The following is a 24,449-nucleotide window of genomic DNA, read 5'->3' as shown; positions in this document are numbered from 1 at the left end:
GATTCCAGGTTGATGAGTTCCTATTTATTGTGACAGTGGTCAAACATTGCAACAGGTTGTCCAGAGATGGTGTGGGGTCTCCATCTTTTAAGAGATTCAAAACCCAGCTGCACAAGGCCCTGAACAGCCTGCTCTAGGTCACTCTGTTTTGAGCAGAGAGGCTGGACTAGACAATATCTAGAGTTCCTCCCCAACCCCAACTGTTCTATATTTTTTTTCTGTAATTGCCACTTGTGTATAATAGAGCGCCCTGGATTTAGTGTGTGTCACCTTGTTAGTGTCTAATTCTTTTTTATATTAATTCTTTTTGTAAATCCCAACAGTCCCTATTACCTTTGACATTTGAAGTAATTTTATCAGTCTCGGTCTCCCTGTCGTGGCCTGTGGTCAATACAGGATCTCCAGATAACTTGTGTTGGAAAGGACCTCAGGAAGTTCCTAGCACAACCTCCTGCTCAAAGCAGGTCATCTCTGAGATCAGAGCAGGTTGCTCAGCACTATATCCAGTCTGGTCTTAAAAACCTCCAAGGATGGAGATGACACAACCTCCCTGGGCAATGTGTTTCTCAGTTTTTCCTTATGTCTCATCTAAACCTCTGTTGTTTCAAATTGGTCCCATTGTCTGGCTCCATCTTCTCGATGACCTCACTGTAGGTAGTGGCAGGCTGCTGTTAGGGCCCTGGTATGCTCAGGCAGTCTCCCATCCAAGTACTAAGTGTGCCCAACTCTGCTTTAGCTTCAGAGATCAGCCAAGCTCAGGCGTGTTGCATGGCATGGCCATAGGCAGATGTGAGACACCGGTACTGCTGCTGTTGCACTTCTGGAGGAATTTCACTGTTAACCTGCTGAAAATTGCCCCTGCATCCCTTCTCTGCCGCACACAGTTTAGCCTAAGTGATTTCCAGCCTGATGCAACTTCTCACGACAACCGAGCTCCCTGAGCAGCCTTTTGTAAAGGTTTTGTCAAAGGATTTCTGAAAGTCAACACTGATTACACATACCAGTGTTCCTCACTGCTAATTTGACACACTTCAAGAATTCTAATAGAGCCCATCAAAGACATGACTTCCCCTTGCAGAAGCCATACTGCTTTGTCACGATGATAATTTGCCTGGTTAAGTGCTCTGCAGCTCTGCCATATCGAGATCTACCTTTTCACGTAATTAATCGGTTCTGATGCAGGACTTTCTGGTCTGTCTTGATAGGATTTTTTTCTCTCCTAATGTTTTCCTTTAAAAACAGATACCACATTGTCTGCTGTCTAGTCCTGTGAGGCAGGAGCTGGTTTTTCATGGTAGGTAATACATTTTTGGTAGCAGCTCAGGCAGCGTGTTCATGAGTTCCTGGAGAGTTTTGGGCACGTGCCAGCCAGTAAAGATGATGTGCTGCAGACTGAAGTGATTTGGATGTTCCATGAGCAATTTTTTTGGTCCCCTGAGGTTTCATGTACCTCCTCATGCTGCCCATGCAGAAGGGCTCAGTGGGATCTCCCACCTGTTGCTGTGGAAGGACCGTGTAAGCAACGTTCCAATTCACTGCAGATGCTGGCCTTTACCAGCAACTTTTTTTGGCAAGGTTTCGATGGTGCTTTCCTTGCCCACAATAGTTCATGCCAGTTTCTGGAAACTTTTGTTTCAAAGAGGCTTTTTCTGGCAGTATGGTGACCTATATGCAAACAAATGCACAGCATGTTCTTTTGAGCCGGAGAAAGGCTTGCTGAGACATTCTGTCTTCAGTCTGAAGAAATACCAAGTGTGTAACAATGATTTCCATGAAGAAGATTCTGCAAATTCAGCATAATACTGAATACAGCAAAAAATTATGCAGTTTGAATTAACACTGTATAAAAGACTTCCAGCCCAGCTTGCCTCAGAGTTCAGAGTTAATACCCAATCCCTGCTTTTCTCTTCTGAGGAGAGGAAAAAAAATAAATGTTGAATTCTGCAAATTTTCTTGCTACTGCATGCCAAAGCCCTATGGTGACCTTTTCTCTTTGCACTCTAAACCCCTTCCCTGTGAAAATGAACAATATGCTTCCCAGCGCAGGGTTTCACCATCTTGCCCCTGTCCTGCAGGATAAAGCCCTTTAGGAGAGGAAACACCTCATGCCCGGAGGTCAGTCAGTTGATGGCAGAGCGTGGAAAAGGGAAGACCGTAAATCACTTGTGTTGAAACATTAAAAGCTGATAAATAGGTGGTCCTGAGCCATAGCCCAGCCCCAGCTTCCCTGTGCGCAATGCAGGGCTCAGGGTGCTTCCTGGAGCAGCCAGGGGCGCAGCCAGGGGAAGTCGGTGTCGGGCTGAGATTGCAGCCGCTGGGCAGGGCATCCACACGAGCTCTCACTGGCTGCGGGAAGGGGCACGGCATGGATCCACTTTCGGGAAGCCCCTGGTGTCATAACGGCAGCTAAAGGCCACCAGAGCCTTGGGAAAGCATGGTGATATAAGCAGCTGGGTGGAGGTCCTTCCCAGGAGCATAGCCAGGGGATCCGCTGGAGCAGAGGGTGCGATTTACAGCCCCAGCATCTCAGTACCGCATCGGTCAGGTTTCCTAGCATAAAAGGCAGGCTTGCTTGCCGGTGGGGAAATACACCGTGGTATTTTCAGCACTTCACAGGGCATGCAATGAATTTTTTTAAAAACTACACTTGATGAGAGCTGTAGTTAAAAAGTGGGAAATTACTAATTAGTAACCAAGTAATTCAGGGTTTGATTCACACAAATTACACTATTACTGTAAAAAAGGATTGCAATTTCAGGCAAACAGTGGGGTTTTTTTGTTTTGTTTTGTTTTTTTCAAAAAGGCACTGAAAATATAATTGATGTTCTGTTCATTACCTGCCAGGTTTCGGGTTTCTTTTACATTTTTTCATCATCTGAGACATTACAGGCATAAGATGTGCCTGTTAAAAAAGAGAAAAAAATGAACGCTTTCCCCTTTGCATTGTCATTTGCAACTCTCAGGTTTTCCCAGTAGATTGTTCTTGTAAATGCTTGCATTTCATAGCACGCAAGAGTGACCACTTAGAACATCATTATAACACTATCGTTAGCATCAGAGTTCAGTTATACAGAAAGCTATGAGTAGGATGAGCTAAGTATCATTTTCTCTTTTACCTTACTGTACTGCTAATAAAATGATGGCTGTCAATCTTCTCATTAGTCTCAATTTATGAGAAAAAAATGCATTTTCTCCTGATTAAGAAATCCAAATGGTAGCATAAAAAACCACACAGTGTCTCCCTCCCTTACCTGTGTGCAATTGATAAGCAGGTTTGTATCTTTTCTCTAGATATGAAGTTGGTGAAAGGCTAATGGGTACTGGGTTGGCTGCTTGGGTTTTTTATGTTCATGTAGGCATTTCAGCTGGGTACTCAGATGTGTAGCATGAGTCAGCACTAAATACTGAAAATACCAATAAAAGAGAAGCTGTAAGCATCCCATGAGGAGTTCCAGTAATATTATAGTTTTGTAACATTGATAAAAACACCTATTTTGTAGAAAGTCACCGTAGCCACTAGCTTAAAAGTACTCCTATAAAGGTGGGAAGATAGAGTTATTTGTGACAAGCCCAGTAAATACTTGCAAGTACTTGTACAAGTAACAAGCAGGTCCTCTTAAGTCCATTTTTGTCTAGATTATTAGTATCTTTTGAATGACACTGTAGGAAAACAGTACCCTGGTTTGAACACATGGCAAGACAAATAGCTTGAAGTTATGTTGTGTCTACGTGCGTACCTGTATATTGCACTAGCAAAGGAAAATGCAGCAAAGAACCAGGTTAAAAAGTAGCAGAGGAGGAATTTTGCTTCCACTTTCTGCAGTGGTCAGATATTTGCAGTGCAGCAGTATTATACCAAAACACCCATCTGTCACCCTTAGCCCTGTATGCCCCTGAATCTTACCTCTCAGAAGGCAGTTGTTGTTTGGAAAAATAATTCCTTAAAATACTTGACATTTGTGTGTTTGCACAACTTTTGACAGCAGATAAAATATATACAAATAATCCTTTTGCCCATGTAAGCCTTAAAACAAGTGTGTTCGGTGTGTTTTGGGGTACATAGTGTGTTCAGACACAGCACAGGCTTTTACAGTTTTCACTCATAGAAATTCAAAAGGGAAGATAATGCAAAGAGGATTCAGTCTGGTGCTGAGGAGAAGGTTTTGGGTAAGAGAAGAATTACTTCAGTGTGTCCAAGTGCAAAGCAAGGTCATGCAGTGTTGGCTGTTGAGGGAAGCTGACCCACCACCACAAGTCCAATTCCCATGTTCAAAGGTGATGCTGGTTGTAGAAATTGCAGAACAGCAGGCAGGGAACTTCCTAGCTCAAAGTGTTCTAACAGGTGTCTTACATCTTTCTGATCTCTGCTCAGCTGTCAGGCTCTTGACTTACCTGCAGGCAGGGGTGGCCCCAGCACCCACATGCTGCCTGCCACCTGGGGCTGGACCTCCACACAGCTTGGGGGATTTTCTTGGGTCTGTGGGTCTGGAATTCAGAAACTGCTCTTTTCTGTAAATGACATTAAACTGACGGTGAAGTTGTGTTGCTTTAGCCATACCTGGAAATGGATTTCTTCTAAGCCACTAAATATCTTTCTCTCCCTCAGAAGGCTTAAAATAGCTCTAATTCTGATAGAGAGATGAGGTCGCTTGTCTTTGTCGGGTTCAGTTCCACTTTGCCTTTCACTTGAGCAGAGGTCATCAGTGTAAACATGCAGCCCTGCCTGTCCACTGGAGAATAGGCTGGGGTTTTGAGGGTTTTTTCCCTCAATCTGAAAATAACAGAAACAAGCACAAAGCCCTTTTTTCACTATTAGAAGACCCGAGAGTCACTCCTGCTTTTTTTTGCTAAAATCTTCTAGAATTTCCCATGTCCCCATGTTATTGCCTCTACTAAAATGAAAATCATAGATGCGTAGTAGGTGGTTGAAGGAAAACACTTTGCATTCCATCCAAACTGTACTTCTGTTTTGAGGGGGGAGGCCAAGGAGGGGTAGGTAATCAAAGCATGGCAGAGTGAAAGCTGGTGGCGACAAACACCCTTCCCTATACTTTTCCCAAGCAACTTGCTCGGATTTAAGAATTCATGGGCTGATTGGCCATGCTCTTGGGGTATCCAGAAACTGGGCAGCATCCCACTGCACCGCATTCACCCAGCAGCTCCGTTGCTCCTCACCGCCTTGTTTGTGTTTTCTTCCCTCCCCTGCAGGGTGTGAACGGCATGTCTGTGGATGAGAAGACTGACTCCCCCATGTATGTGTATGAGTCAACGGTGCACTGTACCAATATTCTCCTCTGCTTAAATGACCAGCGGAAGCAGGACATTCTCTGTGACGTGACGCTGATCGTGGAGGGGAAGGAGTTCCGCGCCCACCGCGCTGTGCTGGCTGCCTGCAGCGAGTACTTCTTGCAGGCCTTGGTAGGGCAGACGGAAAATGACCTGGTGGTCAGCCTACCGGAAGAGGTACAGTATGTTACCACACCCCCGCCATAAACACGAGCCCCTTACATCCCATGCAGTGAGGAAGACCTCTACAGTCCACTAAGTTGGCCAAGGGGAGCACAGCATGGGTGTCAGTGCCTGCCCCAGAATGGCTCTGGATGTGGCTTTTGTGTTTGGGTGGGTTGCAAATCACTGAAGGATGGACATGTTCACGCCACCCTTCCTCACCAGCAGTATCTCCTAACAGTTGCAGCAGCAAAGCTTTAAGATGCTTCAGCTTGCCTTTCTCACTGCCACCAAGAGAGTCATACCCAAATGCTTAATTACTGTAGCCTCGTTGCGGGTATTATCAGGACCTTGATATTATTCTGCTCTTCCAGACAGGAAATTTGAAAGGGGTGATTTGGCTGCTAGATGGCAGGTTATTGCTGAAAAGTCATTTGAGCTGTCAAGTTGTTGGGAGTCTTATTGCTGTCCACCCCTCTCCAGGAGCTCATATCCTCATCCTCCTCTTCCCCCTCTCCTGCACCTCATTCAGCCTTGCTTCCCCTCTCCTCCCTTCACGGCAAGTTTGGGATTTAACTGCTTCGGGCCATGTGTTTTCCACCAAGAAACCATGAACACAGTCTGCCAAAAGCAGGGTTTTTCTCATGCGGCATGGCTCCCACAGCAGGAAGCCAAGGGACGTAGAAAATACGTACCTCACTGGAAAGTTTACTTTATTTTACCACAAAATCTCACTGGCTGGCTTCCACCCCCACTGTAATTTCCTCACAGCCATACAGCCGTGACAACACAGCTACCATAGGGCACGCTGGTGGCTTTGCTGCCCACAGAGGGGAGACGTGTCTGCTGGCCAAGGCTGCTATCACCCACCGCCTGGGCACTGCCTGCCCAGTGCCTCCGGCTGGGATGGGGAGGGTGACATTGTAGCCAGGGCACGGGATGGCAGTCTCCCAGTGGGACAGTACTCTGGCATACACAGGATTTTTTACCATCATTTGCTTAATGCCCATGAAGAAGCACGGTGTGTTTTTAAATGATGACAGGACCCAAATTGTCACACACCAGTTTTTGCCCCTCTGGTTTAGCTCTCCAGAGACTTCAGTGGCACCATGATGTCACAGCGCAAGTTGGAGAGCATTAGAAGAAGTAGGTCACTGGGTGTGACTTCATGAGTCTTGACACTGAATATTACTCATGAAGAAATTTCAACCCAGACATTTTGCATAGGAGTTAGAGATAATGCAGAGGACGCGCTGGGATGCACACTATGATTCTGCAGTATCCACTAATAATTTCCGTGGAAGAATCAAGTCTCAGTCAGTGTTGCATAGCTTTCACACCACAAAGCAAGGGCAAGAGCAGAGAGGTGACAAAACATGCCCAGGGGTGCACAGGTACAAAGAGGCAGGAGAGTATCAGCGCTTTTCTACAAAGCCTTGGTGAGATCTCCCATGTATGATTCAGGTCCTGTTAGATAAAGAAAAATAATTGAAGTTCAAATAAGCATATATGAGAATGACTGAGATGTTCAGAAGAAAGAGCTTGGCCTAAAGGAGGAGGACAAGGCCATGGCAGGTTCATACTGCTGGTGTGGCAACTGCCACATGCTACAGCTTTGTGTAGGCAGAGGAGGTGAAACAGCTGAGAGGAGGAGTTTCTCTTTAATACTAAAATACAATGTTGACACAAGCATTGATCATTTTCAACCGGCTTTTAGTAAAAGTAGGCTGGAAATGAGATTTCTAATTGCAGTAGCGGTGAGGTGCTGAGCTGCAGGCTAGTGGAAGGAGCAGGGTGCTGGAGGGATCGTGGTGTGTCTGCACTTGGTGACCCAGTCCTATGTTCATATGACACTAAAGATTTAAAAAACAAAGGTTTGTCCTTCTATGTATTTTATTTGAGATACTACATTTTAAAAATCCCTTCAGTCCACCCATAAATTATTTCCGTTTAAGTGAATCCCCTATGGCTAAATGAAGTCTTGGGGTTTTACATTTTAGAATATATCTCAATGAAAGATCAAAAAAGTTTTGGTGACTTAGGGTTACGCTGCCTGCTGTTACAGCTCTAGTGAAGTCCATGGATTTGCAGAAGCAGTGAATCTAGTTCTTCAGGTTTTTCCCAGTACTCTGAAATTGTCACACTTCACCTAAGACCACCACTGTTATTTTGCCACATGCTTCTATTAGTTGCAGAGTGCCAAGGCTTTAACTTTCTCATCCTGGAAAAGAATTCTTTAGCCTATGAAAAAAGTTACTCACAGGTACCAGTGCTTACCTGTACAGGTATTTTCCACGTGCAAATTAATGGCTGTTAACTACATTGAATCTAATTTGCGTGGCGGCTACTTTATTTGAATAGCTGTACGTGAGGTGGTCAGTTAAATAATTTCCTCACAAATGCTAGTCACTTGGGGTCAACAGAGCTGCCTGATGCACTTTGTTATTCCTTCTGGCGTTGCTCTGCTTCAGCGCAGTGGGCACTTTGCTGGAGGCACTTCCCATATCTATGCACAGGCACCTACCAAAGAGCAGTGTCGGAGCTCCCCGTGAAAGGAACTGGAACACTTCTGGCTTTTAAGAGCTGATAGGGCAGGGGGAAAACCGTCTTAGTTATATTGCATTAAAAGAAGTTAGCAGGGTCTTTCTCGGTTCACAGGCTAGTGGCTCTTCCCAAGGCTATTGTTTTTAGTCCATAGGCTGCAGAGCTCTGGCAGCCCATGAGTTATTTCTAAAGCTATCTGTGAAAACTGACTTAATCTGTCATGTAGGGGGTTATTGCTCCAGTGGAAAAATTTCAAACAAAATTTGAAAGTTAATGTCCTGAGCCAAAGCTTTTTTTAGGCTTAGGGACAATTTATGTCGGCATATAGTTATTATAGAAAAACAGAGATCAAAGATCATTTTTAAATATAGTCTTCGCAGTTCAAAACTTTTCCGAAGGTGATGATCACTCCTAAATTAACAAAGATATTTTTAAGTCAACCATGCAAGCATTGCATTTTAAATTCTGGCATGGTTTGAAACTGCTAAAGTATGCAGTTGTGAGAAAGGGCATTATTACTATTATTTCTCAAAGGTTTGATGTTAGAGCTGGACAAAGCTTTATATATAAAGCTTTTACACTCATGTAATGTTGGTGTGAGGGAGCTTAACATTGAAACAAAAGAACTTATTTTTGATTATTCAAAGCACTAAGTCTGTCTCTGAAGCCTGAATTGCAGACTTTTTTGCTCCTTCGTAGCATGTTGGGGTCTGTTTGTTAATCTGGCATCCAGACATTGTTAACTGTTGTCTAGCTGAACAGTGAACAGATGTTTTTTACATTATTCCTTATTTATATCCAATTACAAGTGAGAGCAGTCTTTATGATATGCCAGTCATTTCTGTAGGGAGACATTGTGCACACACAGAATTGAGACTAGTTGAACTTACAGGGTTTTAAACTGCTGTGAAACCTTGTGTTAGACATTTCAGGTCAGTTCAAGCGTGACTTAATGTGCCTCAGTTCAAACCTTTTCCTAATCAACTTAAGCTAAATCAGTACGGAGCTAATTCTGCACTGATTGAAGAGTTTCCATAAACCCTTTTGTACTAGCCTCGGTAATTTGATTTTGTACTACACCTTTTGTTAAACCAATGTATTTTAGTGTGTAGATAAGTGCTTGGAAAAACAGCCGTATAATAACAAGTGCTCAGATGTGGCCATGGCGTGTAAAGTATCAGTCCTCAGAGCAGAGTTAGAGGAATGACAAGTGTCAGCTGCCTACAGCTAATAAAAAAGGACCCTGTTAGCTCTTATCTTCTATGCTTTTCTCTTCATTTGCAGTTTTTGGTAAATAACAAGAACCTCTCCTGCTTTTCACCCAGGATATTTTTCAGCAATGGTGCAGTTTTCCTCTAGCAGCTGCTGTTAAATGCAACCAAAATTATTATTTTCCAAGAGCTGAGTTTTAAGTTGTGAAGTTACTCGTTCACTCCATACCCCTAACTGTTGTTTTGTTTTATTTAATCATGAAAACTGGTCTTCCTTCCTTTAACAAGGCACTTAATTAAGCTTTTAATTCATTATAAGAAGTTAAATGGCACTTATGAGGCTTTTTTAATGGTTTCCACTTCCCATCCAGATTACAAAAAAAGGTGTGATAGAGAGAGAGACACGGCTGTCAGCCAGGGGTATTGTAGGTCATGCCAATATTAGCTGGCAGCGGGCCATTATCCAATTAACATTGCTTCATCGCTGCAAGTAATAGCTCTCGAGTAGATGATTGAGTCATTCATGCAGTAGTGGTACTCTACTTTACTTGAGAAGGAGCCAGTGCTTCGTCAAATAAGCTTTTTATTCACTATTATTACCTGCCTGGCTTTGCTAATAGAAGTGCACAGCGAATCTATATGGGCAAGCTGAAGGCTGGGTGCGGGACAGAGGAGCATCGTCTGTGCGTACACCTTATTCACGTGGTTTTCTGAAAGCTGAGGTTGCAGCTAAATGGTGAAAAGACAGAAACAGCAATGACAAATTAAACCCCTCAGCTGCATTAGATTCTGACAGCTTAGAAATTACATTCCCAACCTTGCTTGCATTTTTTTTTGACTTTGCGGTGTACATTTGAAAAAACCTTCACCTTGTCATTCTGGCCATGAGAGCAGCAAATGCCTTTCTCTCTAGTGAAGAGGCCTTCTGAAACAGTAGACCAAGCTTTCTCTAGCACTGGTCTGCTGCTATCCTTTCTGTTATAAAACCAGCTTGTTTCTCAAGTAGGTTGGTTAGTTTTACCTGTAACCCTCAAATTTCTTGAATGTATTTCAAAGAGTGGTTACTGGTGACTTTTTAGTGCAGTGAACTATCTGCTGGAGATGTTGCCTTCCAAAAGGGTTAAACAGAGTTGTCTGTGGCATACAGATCTTCCAAGGGGCAAAGGGAAGCAGCATCTCTTTTAGGAAGAGGGGGTGGGATGTGCTTGGGGAGCTTTTTTGTTTGTTTATCCGTACAGCTCTCTTCTTTGCTATTAAGAAAATAATGTTCAAAGTAGATGTTCGCACACACCACGGGCTGAATTTCTCTGAGTTCTTACTGCTTTACTGCTCCCTGACGGCTGCTGCGAAACCTGCCGTTTCCCCACGAGGTCTAGCCCTGTGAAATTTGTCATCTGCTGCTTCGGTTGACGTGGGTTAACTCCCTCACCCGGTTAATCTTTGCAAGGAGAAAGGCAGGACGGGACCTCGATTGAGATTCAAGGCTGGCAAAAGCTGAGTATGCTGGAAAGCGAAGGCATGCGGCACCCTGGGTGGGACTGAGCCAGGCATCTAACATTAGTATGGCTCGTAGCTGACAGGGAGGAGAAATACTGGCAGCTGCTAACCATCCATGCCAACCCACCAGCCTGAGGGAAAAATGCTGGGAATTAGCCAACGAAAGATGATTGCGCTGAGGAGAAAATCAAAGGCAGGATGCAGGAGGTCAACTATTACATACCCTGCTGGCTAAAGGCGATTACTGTTCCTTTTAATCTCTCTAGAAATTAGCGATACTCTCTTACTTTGTCTCTTTCTTTTCTGTGTACTGTGTATATGTATGAATATAATATCTTTAAGGAATGCAGGGACTGAGCTGGGAGTGTTCTGCACAGGCGCTTAGAGTGGAAGAGGTGATAAATGTGGGAAAGACTTCTGCTTGGAAGTTTGTTTCCCAGCTGGAGGGATGTTATTACGCAGTAGGGAACAATGAAAGACCCTTTTTCTTTGGCACCCCAGAGGTTAGGACTAGCTAAGGTTAATTCTTGGAGAATGGGAGGCATTAATGTGGTTTTCTTTTTACATGACTCTATCAGCCATTGATGTTCCTCACAGCTCTGGCCAGAATTAATTCTGCTTTAGCTCAGGAGGCAATAGTGACCTGAAAGCCTTCCTGAAAGCCACCGCCCCCTTCATCCACAGAGCTTTTTGTAGAGGCAAGAGGTTGTATCCATCAGGCTTCAAATAAAGTCAGGCTTCAAACTCATTTAGTCTTCAACCTCACCTCAGCAATGCCGCTTCAATGAGTCTGTATGGATGGAAGTTGGGTCTTTGGTTTCCTAAATTCCTCCTAGGGAATGTGTTATTTTTCATGCTGAGTCACAGTGCTGACACTGGCTGCACAGAAGGGTGGCTGGAGGCTGTGGATCTGTAGAGAGAGTAAAACTGAGCATTGAGGTACTTTTTGAGGTCTTACGTGACACGATACTAATTCAGGAGAAACAGAGAGACAGAAATGCACATTGTTTTACGTGCGTTGCGTATGTAACACAGCCTGAGGTACAAATGACGAATTTTGTTTCTAGCAGGTGAACAATAAAACAGAAAAGAGACCATCAAGATGTGATGTGAAATTGCATCCCTGTCTCACTGCAAAAGCTTCTGGCACTGCCTGATTTTTCATGCCTTAGGTATGATGAGGAAACTAGCCACATACTCTTCATTTTGCGTGGTGTAACTTCCATTATCTTCTGATAAGGGCTGTCTTGTTATTGATAATTCTTCTCTCATCTTTTCCAGTGGAGAAAACTGAAATACAGCTCTGTTGTGATGTGGGGAGAGCTAGGCTTAAAAAGCAAAACAAAAGCTGTGCATACATGCGTGTTAAGGGGAGAAAATCTTGCAATAACTCCTTTACCCTCCCTTTGGCGGTAGTTGTACTATTTATTTATTTATTCGAGTAAGCATATACAAATGTACTGTGGAAGGGGGTATGGAGATGAATGTACAGAATGGAATTCACCACCGCGATAAGTGGACTCAATTTCGTTGCCTTTGTTAGACTCCTGCCTGCTGCTAGTGCTAAATCGGGCTGATTGACTGTGATTGCACTTGCTATGGAAAAGGCAGTTTGCAGTGTGGAAACTTTCTTGCTCAAACATGACAAACATAATCTAAAATGTAAAAGATGTCCTGAAGAGTAAGTCCTAGAGATAGGCTATGCTAAAGGCGTGAGCAGAAGCAATAAGCATGTGTAACAGGAGGTGTGTTTTGGTTTGTTTTGGTTTGTTTTTTAATTTGGGGAGTTTTTTGCTGTATTCAAATACATATGTGGGCATGGATGGAAATGAGGTGGCTGAGCCATGACTGCGCCTCAACAGTGTGAGCACTCTCGTCCTGCAAACAGAAACATCTCCTTCTCTTCTCTCCCTCCCCCTTTGATTCTCTTACCTTTGCTTTTTCTCCCTCTAAAAACGCTTTGAATTTCTTTAATGCTGACAAACTAAGTATCTGCTCTTTTAAGAGTCCAGAAATACAGGCTGAGCGTTTGCCATTTGAATAGACTAGACAGATAAGGCCCAGATAAGACACCCCTCAGCTTCACCACATCAGAGACCACAACCCGTGAGGTACTTTCTGATCCTAGTACCAAGCTTTGTTTCATCAGCGTTCCCAAGACGCAAAGAAGATAAGGTTTTATCTCTGTACAGCACTTTCTGACAAGGATTCCCCAGTGAATAATGTCAGGCCGACTGTTTTTCTCAGCTACCAGTGAAATTGAGCATGTTATGGGGTGGAACATGGCATGTATTTAAATGATGCATTGCAGCAGTCAACAAACATTATGGCTAGGAAGTATAGTTCAATTTGGAAGTGAAATACGGGTTTTAGGTGAGCATAAGGCAATTGAATCATACTAGGATTTGGAAATGAGGTGCTCTTTGTGAATTCCATGGGCAGGTTGTTGGGTTTTTTTAGAAGAACAAGTAGACACACTTTCTGTCACATGTTCAATGCAAGCTCTGAAGAGAGAAATGGCTGGTTTATTCCAGGACTTTTGTGCAACACTGAATTTTCATCTATCCCACTTCAATGGGAGACTGCCAGCAAACACCTCCAAGTCCTAGTGCTGTCTAACACTACTAAAAGCTGTGTCCTTGGGCACTTTCATTTACTTTAAAAAAACAAATAAATAGGAACAGCTGTACTTCGTCAAACTACAGATCCATCTAGCCCAGGCTTAGTTTGTTTTAAAAATGAGATTTAATTTCTTTAAAAGAGCTTGAGAGGAGGTTTGTGTGGTTGTTTAAAGACTTAAATGAAAAGAAAGTATCAGGCATATCTCTAGGAAGCGTGTTTTAATTTACTGGGGAAGGATATCATGAGAGCCACTGGCAGTTGCTTTGAAGCCAGATTAAAATCAACTGAAAAATTTGGCATCTGTTTTTAGCAACAAACTACTCAGTGATGTGTATGACTACACATTGTTTCATTACTGTAAGGCAAATGGACTTGGAAAGGGACGAGCTTTAGACACCCCGAAGTTTGATGCTCAGTACTGATGTAGTTGAGTGGAATTTAAGATCCTAAAGTAACATAGATCAGATTTGCTAATAAACCTTTCTGTCCTTCATCTTGCTTAATCTGACCTTGTAAGAGCGGATGGCATCACAGTGTGCATTTAAGTTTGCACAATGCATCTTTTGCATCACTTAAGAGCCACTGATGGAGGCTTTAGAAGATTTTGTGGAGAAGAGGAGGTTGATTAGTAATTGAAATGGCACTGGTAATTTCTTGCTGTGACCCAGGGACTGCTGCTGGGGGTGGGGGCTGCAGTTAAAATAGCCGTAGCTGTGCTGAGAACAGCAGAGATTCACAGTACTAGCACTTTCAGTAAAACTGATATATAAACAAGGTGTCACCAAACAGCTGGAATTGAGAGGTATCAACTCTGAAGTTAAATAATGGTAACATAAAACCTTCAGCAGTAGATTTTTGAGGTCTCTTGTGAAAAAATGAAATACTGTCATCACCTCCCTGCGAATGCTGGGGTGGAGGCTGATGCATCAAATGGGAATTACAGCTCAGGTCTGTGCGTCAGGTCAGTGATGATTAAATCACCTTGTGTGAACCACTCAGCTATGTTTACCTCTCTCTAAACTCTCTGGTTCACATTACCTCACAGGGAGGTGAACAGACTGACCCACAGCTGGCACAGCTGCTGGTCCCAGAGCAGCCCCTGTATCTGAACCCAGAGCTTCCAGCTTATCACTCCTCAGCCAGAGTTTCAGTCTCATTTTCTTCCTTCTATATCTTTTAAGCATGCAGGAGGCATTGAGGGGATTTTCAGACTAATTGCAGCATTTCTCAAGATGAATGGGGTAAGATAGAGCCACTTGCTGCTTTTTCTGGCCAGTTGGTCCTGGGTGACAGATGGGCTTTACGCTGTGTCTTCTGCCCACTCTTCCTGCATTACCCCTGAGGTCCGGTGCACTGCCATTGGTAAGACCTGCTGAGACTACCACATCCAAGAGGAAGGTAGACTTGGAGGCATGGAACAGACCAGAAAGAGTCTGTGAAATGCAACAAAGACTTCCAGTCCATTACCAGGAAACTGGGGCACTTTGAGGATGTTTATTTAGGAATTTTTGCCTGAGTGAGAGAGCTGTTGCAGACCCAGGTTCAAAAAGGAAGTCTTAATTTAAAAAAAAAAAAAGTCTTGATACTTAGAGCAAGGCTTAAAAAACTTTTTCCTGTATTGTTGTAGCTTTTGGACATCCCATCTATCCCAAAAAATAGGCAGGTAGGTACCTAGCAAGAACTGATCTCTTGCACTACTCAGTTTTGGCAGATGGGAGCTGGGGTTTTTCAGGTCTCCAAAAACCAGGCACCTTTGTTCTGGTGTTGAAGTAACCATATTTAATTGAATATATATTTAGGTTTGGTAGAGCATGTGCTCCACATCATTTCCTACAGCAAACGCTCACTTCAGAACAACACTTTAGAGAAATGGAAGTGTACAGACTTACTGTAAGGAGTGCAGAGAGGTTTGGCAGGTGTGACCCAGGATGGATTCAGTGGTGGCGTTGTATTCTCAGTGCTTCCTTCTGCTCTCATGGTGTCAGATGTAATCCCAAGGCCAGGCCTGAGGTGGGTTCGTTGGGGCACTAAAATAGAAAGGAGTCCATCTAAACAAATGTATTGTCGCAGAGTGGACCTGAACAATGCTAATACTTTAAAGAGCTGTGGGCACCCAGTCCATCAAACACTTCATAATACTTTTCTTAAAGTTTGCTTGCATTGAATTGTGATAGGACCAAATTCCCTAGTCTGTGCGTGTACCTTTATGTTCCCAGAATGGGTGGGGATGCAGTCTATGGTAGTGTTTCAAGGTAAAAGAGTAGATTTAAAGAAAAAAATTGTCCGTGCACACTTTCTCAGTTTCAGGAAAAAATGCTTTTGATGAAGTGATCCAGGATTTTCATCAGCCTGTCAGCTAGGAGGCTGAGGCTACATGTCTGGCTGTGTAAAGCTTTTGAATGTGGGAAATGTGTTGGGTTTTTGCTTACCTTTGAAATTCAGACCTGTGGTCCTCTCTTTCAAGGGCCTGCAGCTAGTAGGAAACAAGTCTTAAACAACTCTGAAAGCAAAATATCTTTCCATCTCTGACCACACAGCAGTCATACAACATGCCTAGCCACCTCTCTCTCCAGATACACAGGCAGCCTTCAGAGAAAATTTCCCTGTCAGGGGATTCTTGGTCAACTAAAACCAAAATAAGCTCAAGTTATTTCCTGTTTCTTTCAAAGGACAGGGTTGGAGCCAGTAACCTTTCAAGACAGGAAGAAGCTGGGGAAAGACAAATCCTGACAAATTCCCTTCTGCTTTCCACAGAGAACTAGTACTCATTTCTGCTTCCGGAAGGGGAAGCTGGACTTGAGGTGGATGGGTCTCCAGCCATTCCATCTGCCTGTTGAATTGAACTATTTTTTACCCTTATTTTTATTTGACTGCAGATTTCCATGTTCCCCCATGAATGGCTTTCTGCATATGGTGTTTCTGTCTGGCCATAAAGCCAAATCAAGCAGTTTCTGTCTATTCCTTGAACTTGTTAGACTGGACACGTCAGGGCAAGGCTGTGTTTTAAATGTCTGGATTAATTTGTCAAATGCAAGGCACAAAATATAGAGAGTTGCTTGTCTTTTGTAAGAGCCATCTATCTTTGTCATTTTTGCCTGGTTTATATAAGCCATAACCATTGAGGACAAATAATATCTATACCATTGTCCAAGGAAGTAAAGAATGAAGAGGTGTCCATGGCATATATTGGCACTGGAGCATTCTACAGAGAAACTTGTTAACACTCACAAAGTCATCATAATATTCAGAAAGCAGAAAGAGCTGCTTTCAGTAGTGGCAGAAACCTTTAAATCAATAACTCCTTTTCTTTTTTCCCTGCCATCAATGTATCTTGCAGTTGGAGGACTGAGAAGAACACCCAGTAAGAACTAACCCAGTGGGTTAGTTTTGCTTCCTTTTCAAAGATGAGCCTAATCCTTCTCTTACAGGATTTATTTCACTATTACGCATGAGATTTCCATTTGGAAACCTCAGTTGAGAGGGCATAAGGAGGTAAATTGTTAAAGACAAGCATTTGATCACATTCTGGCCTCTGCCTTCAGCTGGTGGTGCACAGCTGAGGCGACCCTAGCAGGAGCTGCTGTCAAGGCTGCTGTGCTGGACCTCCTCCAAGCAGCTCTGCAGAGCAGATGGGCGCTGCACACCGTAAACTGCTCTTCACAGTGAGCTCAGAGGGTTTCAAGTCAGTCCCAGCCTCGGGGGCCCAGAGTGTTTGCATCATCTGCTCTTGGACTCTCAGCTTGGTTCTCAGATACAGTTTTACTCTGAATTACTTGGTGAGGTTACAGTCCACTTCTGAAACTGGGTTTCTGAATAGGATTGCATGGCTAAAGAAGTGTGAGAATTCATGGTCATTTCTGTCGTTGTGCTTTCTACCTCTTGGTTGAATGGTAAGGTGGTAGTAAAGACCTCTTTAAATATTCTCTTTCAGGAATGGATGTTTTACTCTTAACTACACTTTTTCCCCCAAACTGCTGTGATTGCAGATAGAAGAAAAGAAAGGGTCAGGTGTCATATGTGTACCTGAGAGACTTCAAAGGCGTCGTTACTATTGTAAAGGGTGGAAGAAATCAACATCGTTATAACTATTTGACCAATTTATTTCCCTCCTGATATTAAAATTTCTTAAAGCTGAGGTTTTTCATGAGGCCTTTTTGTAATTAATTGTCTGTGCTATCTTGGTTTTTTTTTATTTAAGGGAAGGGAGAAAGTTGTTTCATTTGCAGCTTGCAACCCTTGTCCATGTGTCGGGTGGATGTATATTTACAGGAGTTAATGAATGCCTGTTTCTAATTTCTCCCCTTAGAAAAAAAGGTTACATCATCGTTGTCTCTGGAAACCTTTTGGACCAGCTTTCTTTTGTGCATATGCACCATTTTTTGGTACCATGCCAAACACCCTGTTGAGACTCTAGTAGTGATCAAAGGAACAGAAAGAGATTTTGAGGTTTGGAGATAAGCCCTGTTCACATGGCTAAAACTCTGTAAAATGTCCGCAGCTGTCTGCTGGAGAGCGGGTGGAGAGCTGGCCGCTGTATTGTGTGCTCCCTGTGCCCACCTCTGCTGGGGTAAAATAGCTTCTGTCCTATCATCTTTGAACACGGGGTCCTCCAGCACCAAATGCAGGAAGGGCTTGAACGCTACTCGTTCTTCAGGATAGCAGCCACCCCTGGGCAGGCTGGCGTTTTCTCACCCTCTAAATGCCTGTAGTATTGGCACGTAAATGCTCTTACTCAATCCTATCATCAGCTGTGTATCATTCTATTCTGGGGAAGGTGAGAACGGTGCTGGAAATGACACAGCTCCCAAAAGGTATCAGTTTTACTCCCTTTACTCCCCCAGAGTTAGTCCTCACTTTAGTTTGTATGGTAGCTACTATACAAGGGGGAAGCATCACTTTTTTTAAAAAACGGAGAGCGATGAGAAATGCTGTGGCTGCCCACTGAGTGAACGTATTTGTCATTTGGTGTTTATACGGCTGATGAGCTCCCTGCACTTCACCAGTGCTCTGTTTTGCCAAGGTTTTTTAAAGGTCCTTGAGAAGCCTTTACGGCAAATGAAGTAACCTTGGCAAGGTCCTGCATTACACCGTGCCCTGCCCAGCATTCCTGTAGTTCTTGCCATTTCCTGCCCCTTACAACATGTCTGTGGCTTTGGACAGCAAGTCCATTTTCTATTTCCCAAATGAATTATGTTTAAGAAGTCTTTATCTGTGAGGGTTTTTACTGCATGCTATGGATTTGCACTGGGGCAAGCGGATTTTTGCTTTCTGTGACAATGTGCTGTTTTGTGGCTGTTTTATTTCCTCTTTCATCCTTCTCCCTCTCTCTCTTCTACCTGAGACATTAAATCTAGCATAGTAATACATGTAGACAGAGGCGGCACTTGGCTATGCCAGTTCCCCAGTGGCTCTCAACTGCTGGCTGCAATACTGCAAACAAATTCAGACCCTGGCTTGGCCAGCAGTTCCCCCCAGCTATCCACGTGTTCACTCTCCAGGCTTTATTTTACCTACACTATTGGAGTCTGCGGAGTCACAGCCTATGTCTCATTGTTATGCATGGATGAGAAATATTCCTGTACTTATTTGCATTCATTAGCTGTTGGTAGTTCCTCTGTTGAGGTCTCTAGCCTTGTTTTTACAGTGCTTTTGGCAGTGTTTCTGCACTTGGTGTGTGAATTTTTATGATCTGTTGCATGTTATTCATGCAATTTCCTGCCCTGTAATGGTATCAGTTTTCCAGACACAGAGGAATACAAATGAAAACCCAGGAGCCTGCATTACCATAAAATGTCCCAGTTCTGTCAGTTTGATTAATTTGTCTCTTTGTCTCCACTCTATATGATAAGTGCTATTAATGGTTGCAACACTTCATATGTCAAAGTCTTTCTTCCTAATGACTTGAAAATGTGGTTTATTTCCCCCTTTTTTGTATTATTTTTCTCATTTAGCATTCCACTCAAGTATAGATTTATGCCATGCTCTTTCATTATCTTACTGGTTGCAGCACTGGAGTGATTACATATGGTGTAGGGTATGAGCAAAGATGCGATCCCAGGGGCAGCAGCTGCTGATGCAAGCTGAAAATAGATCCAGCGTATGCTCAGCACTTTTCCCAGAGGTCTTTTATTTATTAGGAACAGTCTTGGTACAGGACAGCTCGGACTCTCATTTAGCAAGATGACTTTTTGCCTTTCAAGAACAGTGCAATGACTTTGCTCTATTTACTGACTGCTGTGTAATTTTTTTTCACTGCCTCCTATCGAAGCAGTGACTTTACCTAACATAAATTATAATATAATCCTGATTTATAATGGAGTCAAGAAATGACAGGCTCCATTTGAAGTAATGGAACTTGACAGATCTAAGGTTTAAATTAAATAATCCTATTTGTAAGACAGCATTTGTACATGGTACACTGATTTAAAATGAACTTCAGTTCTTCTTCAGCAAATCCTTTACCATTCTCTTTGTTTTGCCTTCCATAGGGACTTTTTGGGGAACAAAATTCATTTGGAGAGAGCATGTAAACGTGTATGGAACAATACATTGGTTTCTTTTCCTTAGAAAAGGAGTTCTCGTAAATTGTTTCACAGAAGAACTCTTTAATTAAAGAGGAAAAATTAATGTATATGACTTATTCAGGGCAAGCCACGTCTAACCGGCTTTGGCGGCTGGAAGAGGCTAACTGCTGAGAATGAGGAGAGGGAGGATGCTGGAGGGAAAACAACGAGGAAGGCTGCAGCTCGACTCTTCCCCTCCCAGGAGCAGAGGTCCATCCTAGCAGTGATTTTTGTGGAGAGAGAAGATCACCTCCTCTGAGCTGTCCTTCCCCTGCAGCTGGCAGAGGGGGACATGCACGGATGACATCCCCTCCTGCCTCCGCGCCCTGCATTTCTTCCTGTGTCACTGCCATTCCACTATGGGCAACGAGGGGCCCAGGGTGTGTGTCTGCAAGTGCAAAACAAAAGGTAGTCCTGCCGTGCCCAGCTGCTCGGAGCTGGCAATAAGTGCAGAAAGGAGGGTTGGTGGAACAAAAGGCTTGCAGATGAGGAAAAGGGACCAGGCAGGGAGCGTGAGATGCTGGAGAAATGATGGAAGAGAGCACAATAAAAGGACAGTGGGATAAAAACACTGAAGGATTTTTCTGGCCTAGATTGAGGGAAGCTCTTTCAGAAAATGCCCCCTTCCCTTTTTTCTCTCTCTGCATTGCATTTTTGCCTTCCTTTCTGGTTGCGTTTAGTTGCTGCTGCCCCTGTCTGTCATCTTTGTGATTCTTTGCACCTGGCTGAGATGCGGCCCTTTCCCCAGGAGCCTGACAGACGCTCTCACACTGGGCCAGCCTTGCATGCTCGGGCAGAAGCAACCCAGCTCTCCTATTAAGCCTGATAACATGCCTCGTGCTAACCGTGTCACCCTGTCATCACCCTGAATCACCAACCTGAATCCCCCGAAGCCCTGACAGAGAACATGTCACTTTCACATCTGTTGGGTTCGGGCGGTGTCGGCTGCCCTCAACACCGGGGACTCGGGCCAGCAAACACCCGGTGTAGCCCACGCCACTTCCCCAGTGAGTGGTTTCAGGCTCAGGTAGCTTATTTCTCCAGTAACAAATAGATGATGATGTCCAAAGGCCAACCTGCGACCTCCGGCAGCCGAGGAGGGTGTTGCTCAGGTGCGGGGCCTGGAGCCTGGCCTGGAGACACAGGGCAAGAGGCTCCTGCTCCCATTTCCTGCTCTCCAAGCGATTAAGGACTTCTTTTCCCAGTGCTTGCAGGGAAGTAATAACTTCTGTTAATTAGAAACCAAGCTCGAGTTTCCCACTGCTGTCAAGAAAGGACAGGACTCAGGAGTATCGTTGGGGAATGTGAGGAAAGTCGAGCTCACAAAGCCAAAGCAGTGCAGGCCAGCGGAGGAGGCAAAGGCGAGGAAGATCCACGCAGCAAACACAGCATTATCATCATGGGGGCCCTTTCCCTTCATCTAGGGAGAAAAAGCAACGAGGCCCAAGAATAAAAGTCCATGAGGAGGTTTTAGAGTTGCTGCTGGTAGCTTGCGTGCTGGTCCGTCTCCCTCCTCCGACAGACATGTGCATGGCTACAGGCACGGCTTTCTGTTCACTTGGAATTAATGGGATTATATACAGCAGGAAAGGAGGTGGGGTACACTGAATTCTGCAAATACAGAGTTCCAGCCTGTGCTGCTTGATCTTTAGAAAAATAAATAAAATAAAATAGGAAGACCAATTCCAGGATGATTCAGTATGCAAATAAACTGTTTTTTTATTATTCACAGCATACGTAAATGCACACTGGTGACTTAGGCGGCAGAATAACACTTCACTGTTCATTATTTTATCAGACAGTGATAATTGTAGTTAATATTTTCTTAGTAGCGTCTCTGAGAGTTTATTTATACTGTTAATAATCTGAGCAGCTGTAATGATGCTGGCTGCCAGAGCTGTAGCCTTTTAGAAGCACTCTGGTGTGGCAATGATACATGTAATAGAAATCCAAGGAGAAAACGATCTTTTCAGAGCAGATGGGGCTAATTCAGTCCCTTTCACACACGTTCACTTTCTCTCGTCTCTTTCTCACACTAGCATGTGTGGGTGCACGTGAGCATATGTAGACACACACGCACACAAATAGCTGTAAAGTTCCGACTTCTACCCTCCCAGGACAGAGAAATCACATGTCAAGCTGGAAATGCCATAATTTTTCTATGTGGAGAGTATTTTTAGGGCTCCTAGAGTAGATGGTATTTTCTACCCCTCACTTTCTCGGTAGATCTTAAAAATCTCACATATAAAGTGGAAAGGGAGAAGTCAATTCCTTAGGTACAGCCCAGACCTGGGTATGGAGTAGTGGCTGCGCTGGATGCCGTTGCCCATCCTTCTCATCCTTCCTTGCCTTTTCCACTTAGCTGCGGGGCACTCCTGCTGAGCCTGCACTCCTTTAGGGACTAAAAGAGCCATTTACTTTTGCTCACAGCAGACATGAAATCTCAGCAAGAAGCCAAACGCCTCTGATTTTTTCTGGTGGGATTTATGGAGCCTAGCTAACCTTTTGGGGCACCTCAGGAGTAGTTAACTACTCCTTGTGGAGGATGGGAGGGGACCAACTTTGCTAGCTCAGCAATGGCTGGTTCTCCTTGCAAACCTGCTTTGTTGAGCTGAGCGGACGTCATTGATGAAATGTGAACCCCAAGCAGTGGAACAAAAGCCACCATAATCCTCAGATCTGTTAGTAGCCATGCAAGAACAAAAACGAGGTGAACGCAGAAGAATTGCGTGTCCAAATACCAGAAATTAAAAGACAAGGCGGGGGAGCATTTGGCAGGTTTTGTTTTTAGAAGTATGATGCCTGCAGGAGGCTGGGTTATTTACACAGGGTTTCAGCCTACCGGTTAATAACTGTAATTGCCTGGTTACCTTGTGAAGCACAATAGTAAAGCTTTGACATTCACTTCCTTCCACAGCCCAGCAAAAGCATCTCTGGATTTGAAATGTTATGGTATTTGCTGGGCTGCGCTCTCCGCTACCCCGGCATAAGGATGCCAGTGATTTTATACATTGTGCCATGCCAGCGCACAGTCATGGGCAGTGCTGGAAGCACTGGCACCGTCAGCCCTCTGGAAACCACAGCAGAGCATCTGTGACCCACATTGGATCTTATCCGGCCCCGTCTCCTGAGCCTGCTTCTTCTCCAGCTCCTTTGTCTTCTGATTTAGTTCTCTTCCTCAGAGTGCAGCCTTGTGTTTTCCTAAATCATATCTGACAGAGCCTGTTTCTTTCCTCTTCTGCGCTTCGCAAAGTATAATAGTAGGGCTTGTAGTGAGATGCCTTGCTGTGAAGTATTCCTTGTTTTTATAAAGTAATTACAGTGTATTTAATGCACTGTGTATTTAATACACTGTATTATATAGTTTATTCACATAAATAAATTCTGCCATGCTTGGGAAAGAGGCGTATCGGTGTAATTTACAGGTCTTTGTAATTCTTCTGTATTGTTGTGTTTGCTTGTGTATTAATTGCAGCTTTGGAAATTCTGAACCATTCTTCTAAGCACTTCCTGAATTAGCAAATTTCTACATGCATCTTCATTTTCTGCCTCTTTTCATATTTCCTAATGTCACTTAGAGGGTTCTTGAGTTTCTTTCTTCATTCTAGTTCTTAATCTGCTTTTTGTTTTCCCTTTTTCTCCCCACTTTGGCTCATGATATGCACCTAAACAGATCTTTCACAGACTCTTCTCTCACAATTTATATTCTGTGAAAGCTTTCCCACTCCTTCCTCCTCCTTCTCACTGCTCAACACTTTATTTTTTTCTTTCTTAATCTGGGGGTTAGTTTCGTTTTCCTTTTGAAAAAAATATGGGACTGATTTTAATTTTAAATTACAGTTGTATTTTAATTCTGATGATGGTCTTGGGTTAAAATCTATTAAGTTTCTGCCCATTTCTTCCCCACTGGTTTCAGCATCGCTTGCACAGGCACCCAAGGAGAGAAAGTGGCATTTCTGATGAGCCACCCTCCTTCGTTACTGCGTTCCAGGTTTCTTAAGGTGCAAGTCGCACTGGAAAAACAAATGTATTACAAATTGCCACATATCGCAGCCATATTTCCATTTGCTTTATCTTCCTGTTCATGCCTGAGTGTTTAAACTGCTAATCAGTGCCACAGGTTGTTATGTGTTCTTTGCTGATTCAGTCATGTCGTAGCTGAGTTGTTCCTTCAGATGAAAGGTTATTTGAAACATCCTCATCTCTAATTTTCTTTCTAACACCTACACCCAGAGTCTGACCTCAGCAGCCTGAAAGTTGTCCAAGCTTTTTCACCTATGCTTGCCTGCAGGTACTCTTGGCTGTAATCTGAATTTTCTGTGTTCTCCAGTTACGCCCTGGGCAGCCTCTAACATCAACAACATACCTCAAACCATGTAATTAGTTAGGAAAAATGTGTCTCCTTCTGCTGAAGTTCATTAAGGTGTTTTCTCCACACAATGGCACTTCAGCTGTTGTTCCTCCAGTTTGATGCATAGTATTACAGGCAGTATTCTCTTAATGGTTTAATAAACTACTGTTTGACTTCAATACACATTACCGAGTGAGGTTTTAAAATAAGAGC

The 24,449-nt window shown here is 43.7% G+C and overlaps 1 protein-coding gene across 4 annotated transcripts in view; it reads left to right on the top strand.

Annotated features, from left to right (window-relative positions):
* Nucleotides 1–24,449, top strand: part of BACH2 (BACH transcriptional regulator 2) — a 196,171-nt gene that overhangs the window by 137,213 nt on the left and 34,509 nt on the right. For all 4 annotated transcript variants that reach the window (XM_075087291.1, XM_075087290.1, XM_075087288.1 and 1 more), the window contains one exon: nt 5,209–5,463. In XM_075087291.1, coding sequence (XP_074943392.1) covers nt 5,221–5,463 — 243 coding nt within the window. In that variant the 5' untranslated portion in view covers nt 5,209–5,220. The remainder of the gene's footprint in view (nt 1–5,208; nt 5,464–24,449) is intronic.

This window comes from Phalacrocorax aristotelis, chromosome 3, assembly GCF_949628215.1.
Source record: "Phalacrocorax aristotelis chromosome 3, bGulAri2.1, whole genome shotgun sequence".
NCBI lineage: Eukaryota > Metazoa > Chordata > Aves > Suliformes > Phalacrocoracidae > Phalacrocorax > Phalacrocorax aristotelis.
The sequence above is the reverse complement of the archived record's forward strand: the minus strand, read 5'-3'. Positions and strand labels throughout refer to the sequence as shown.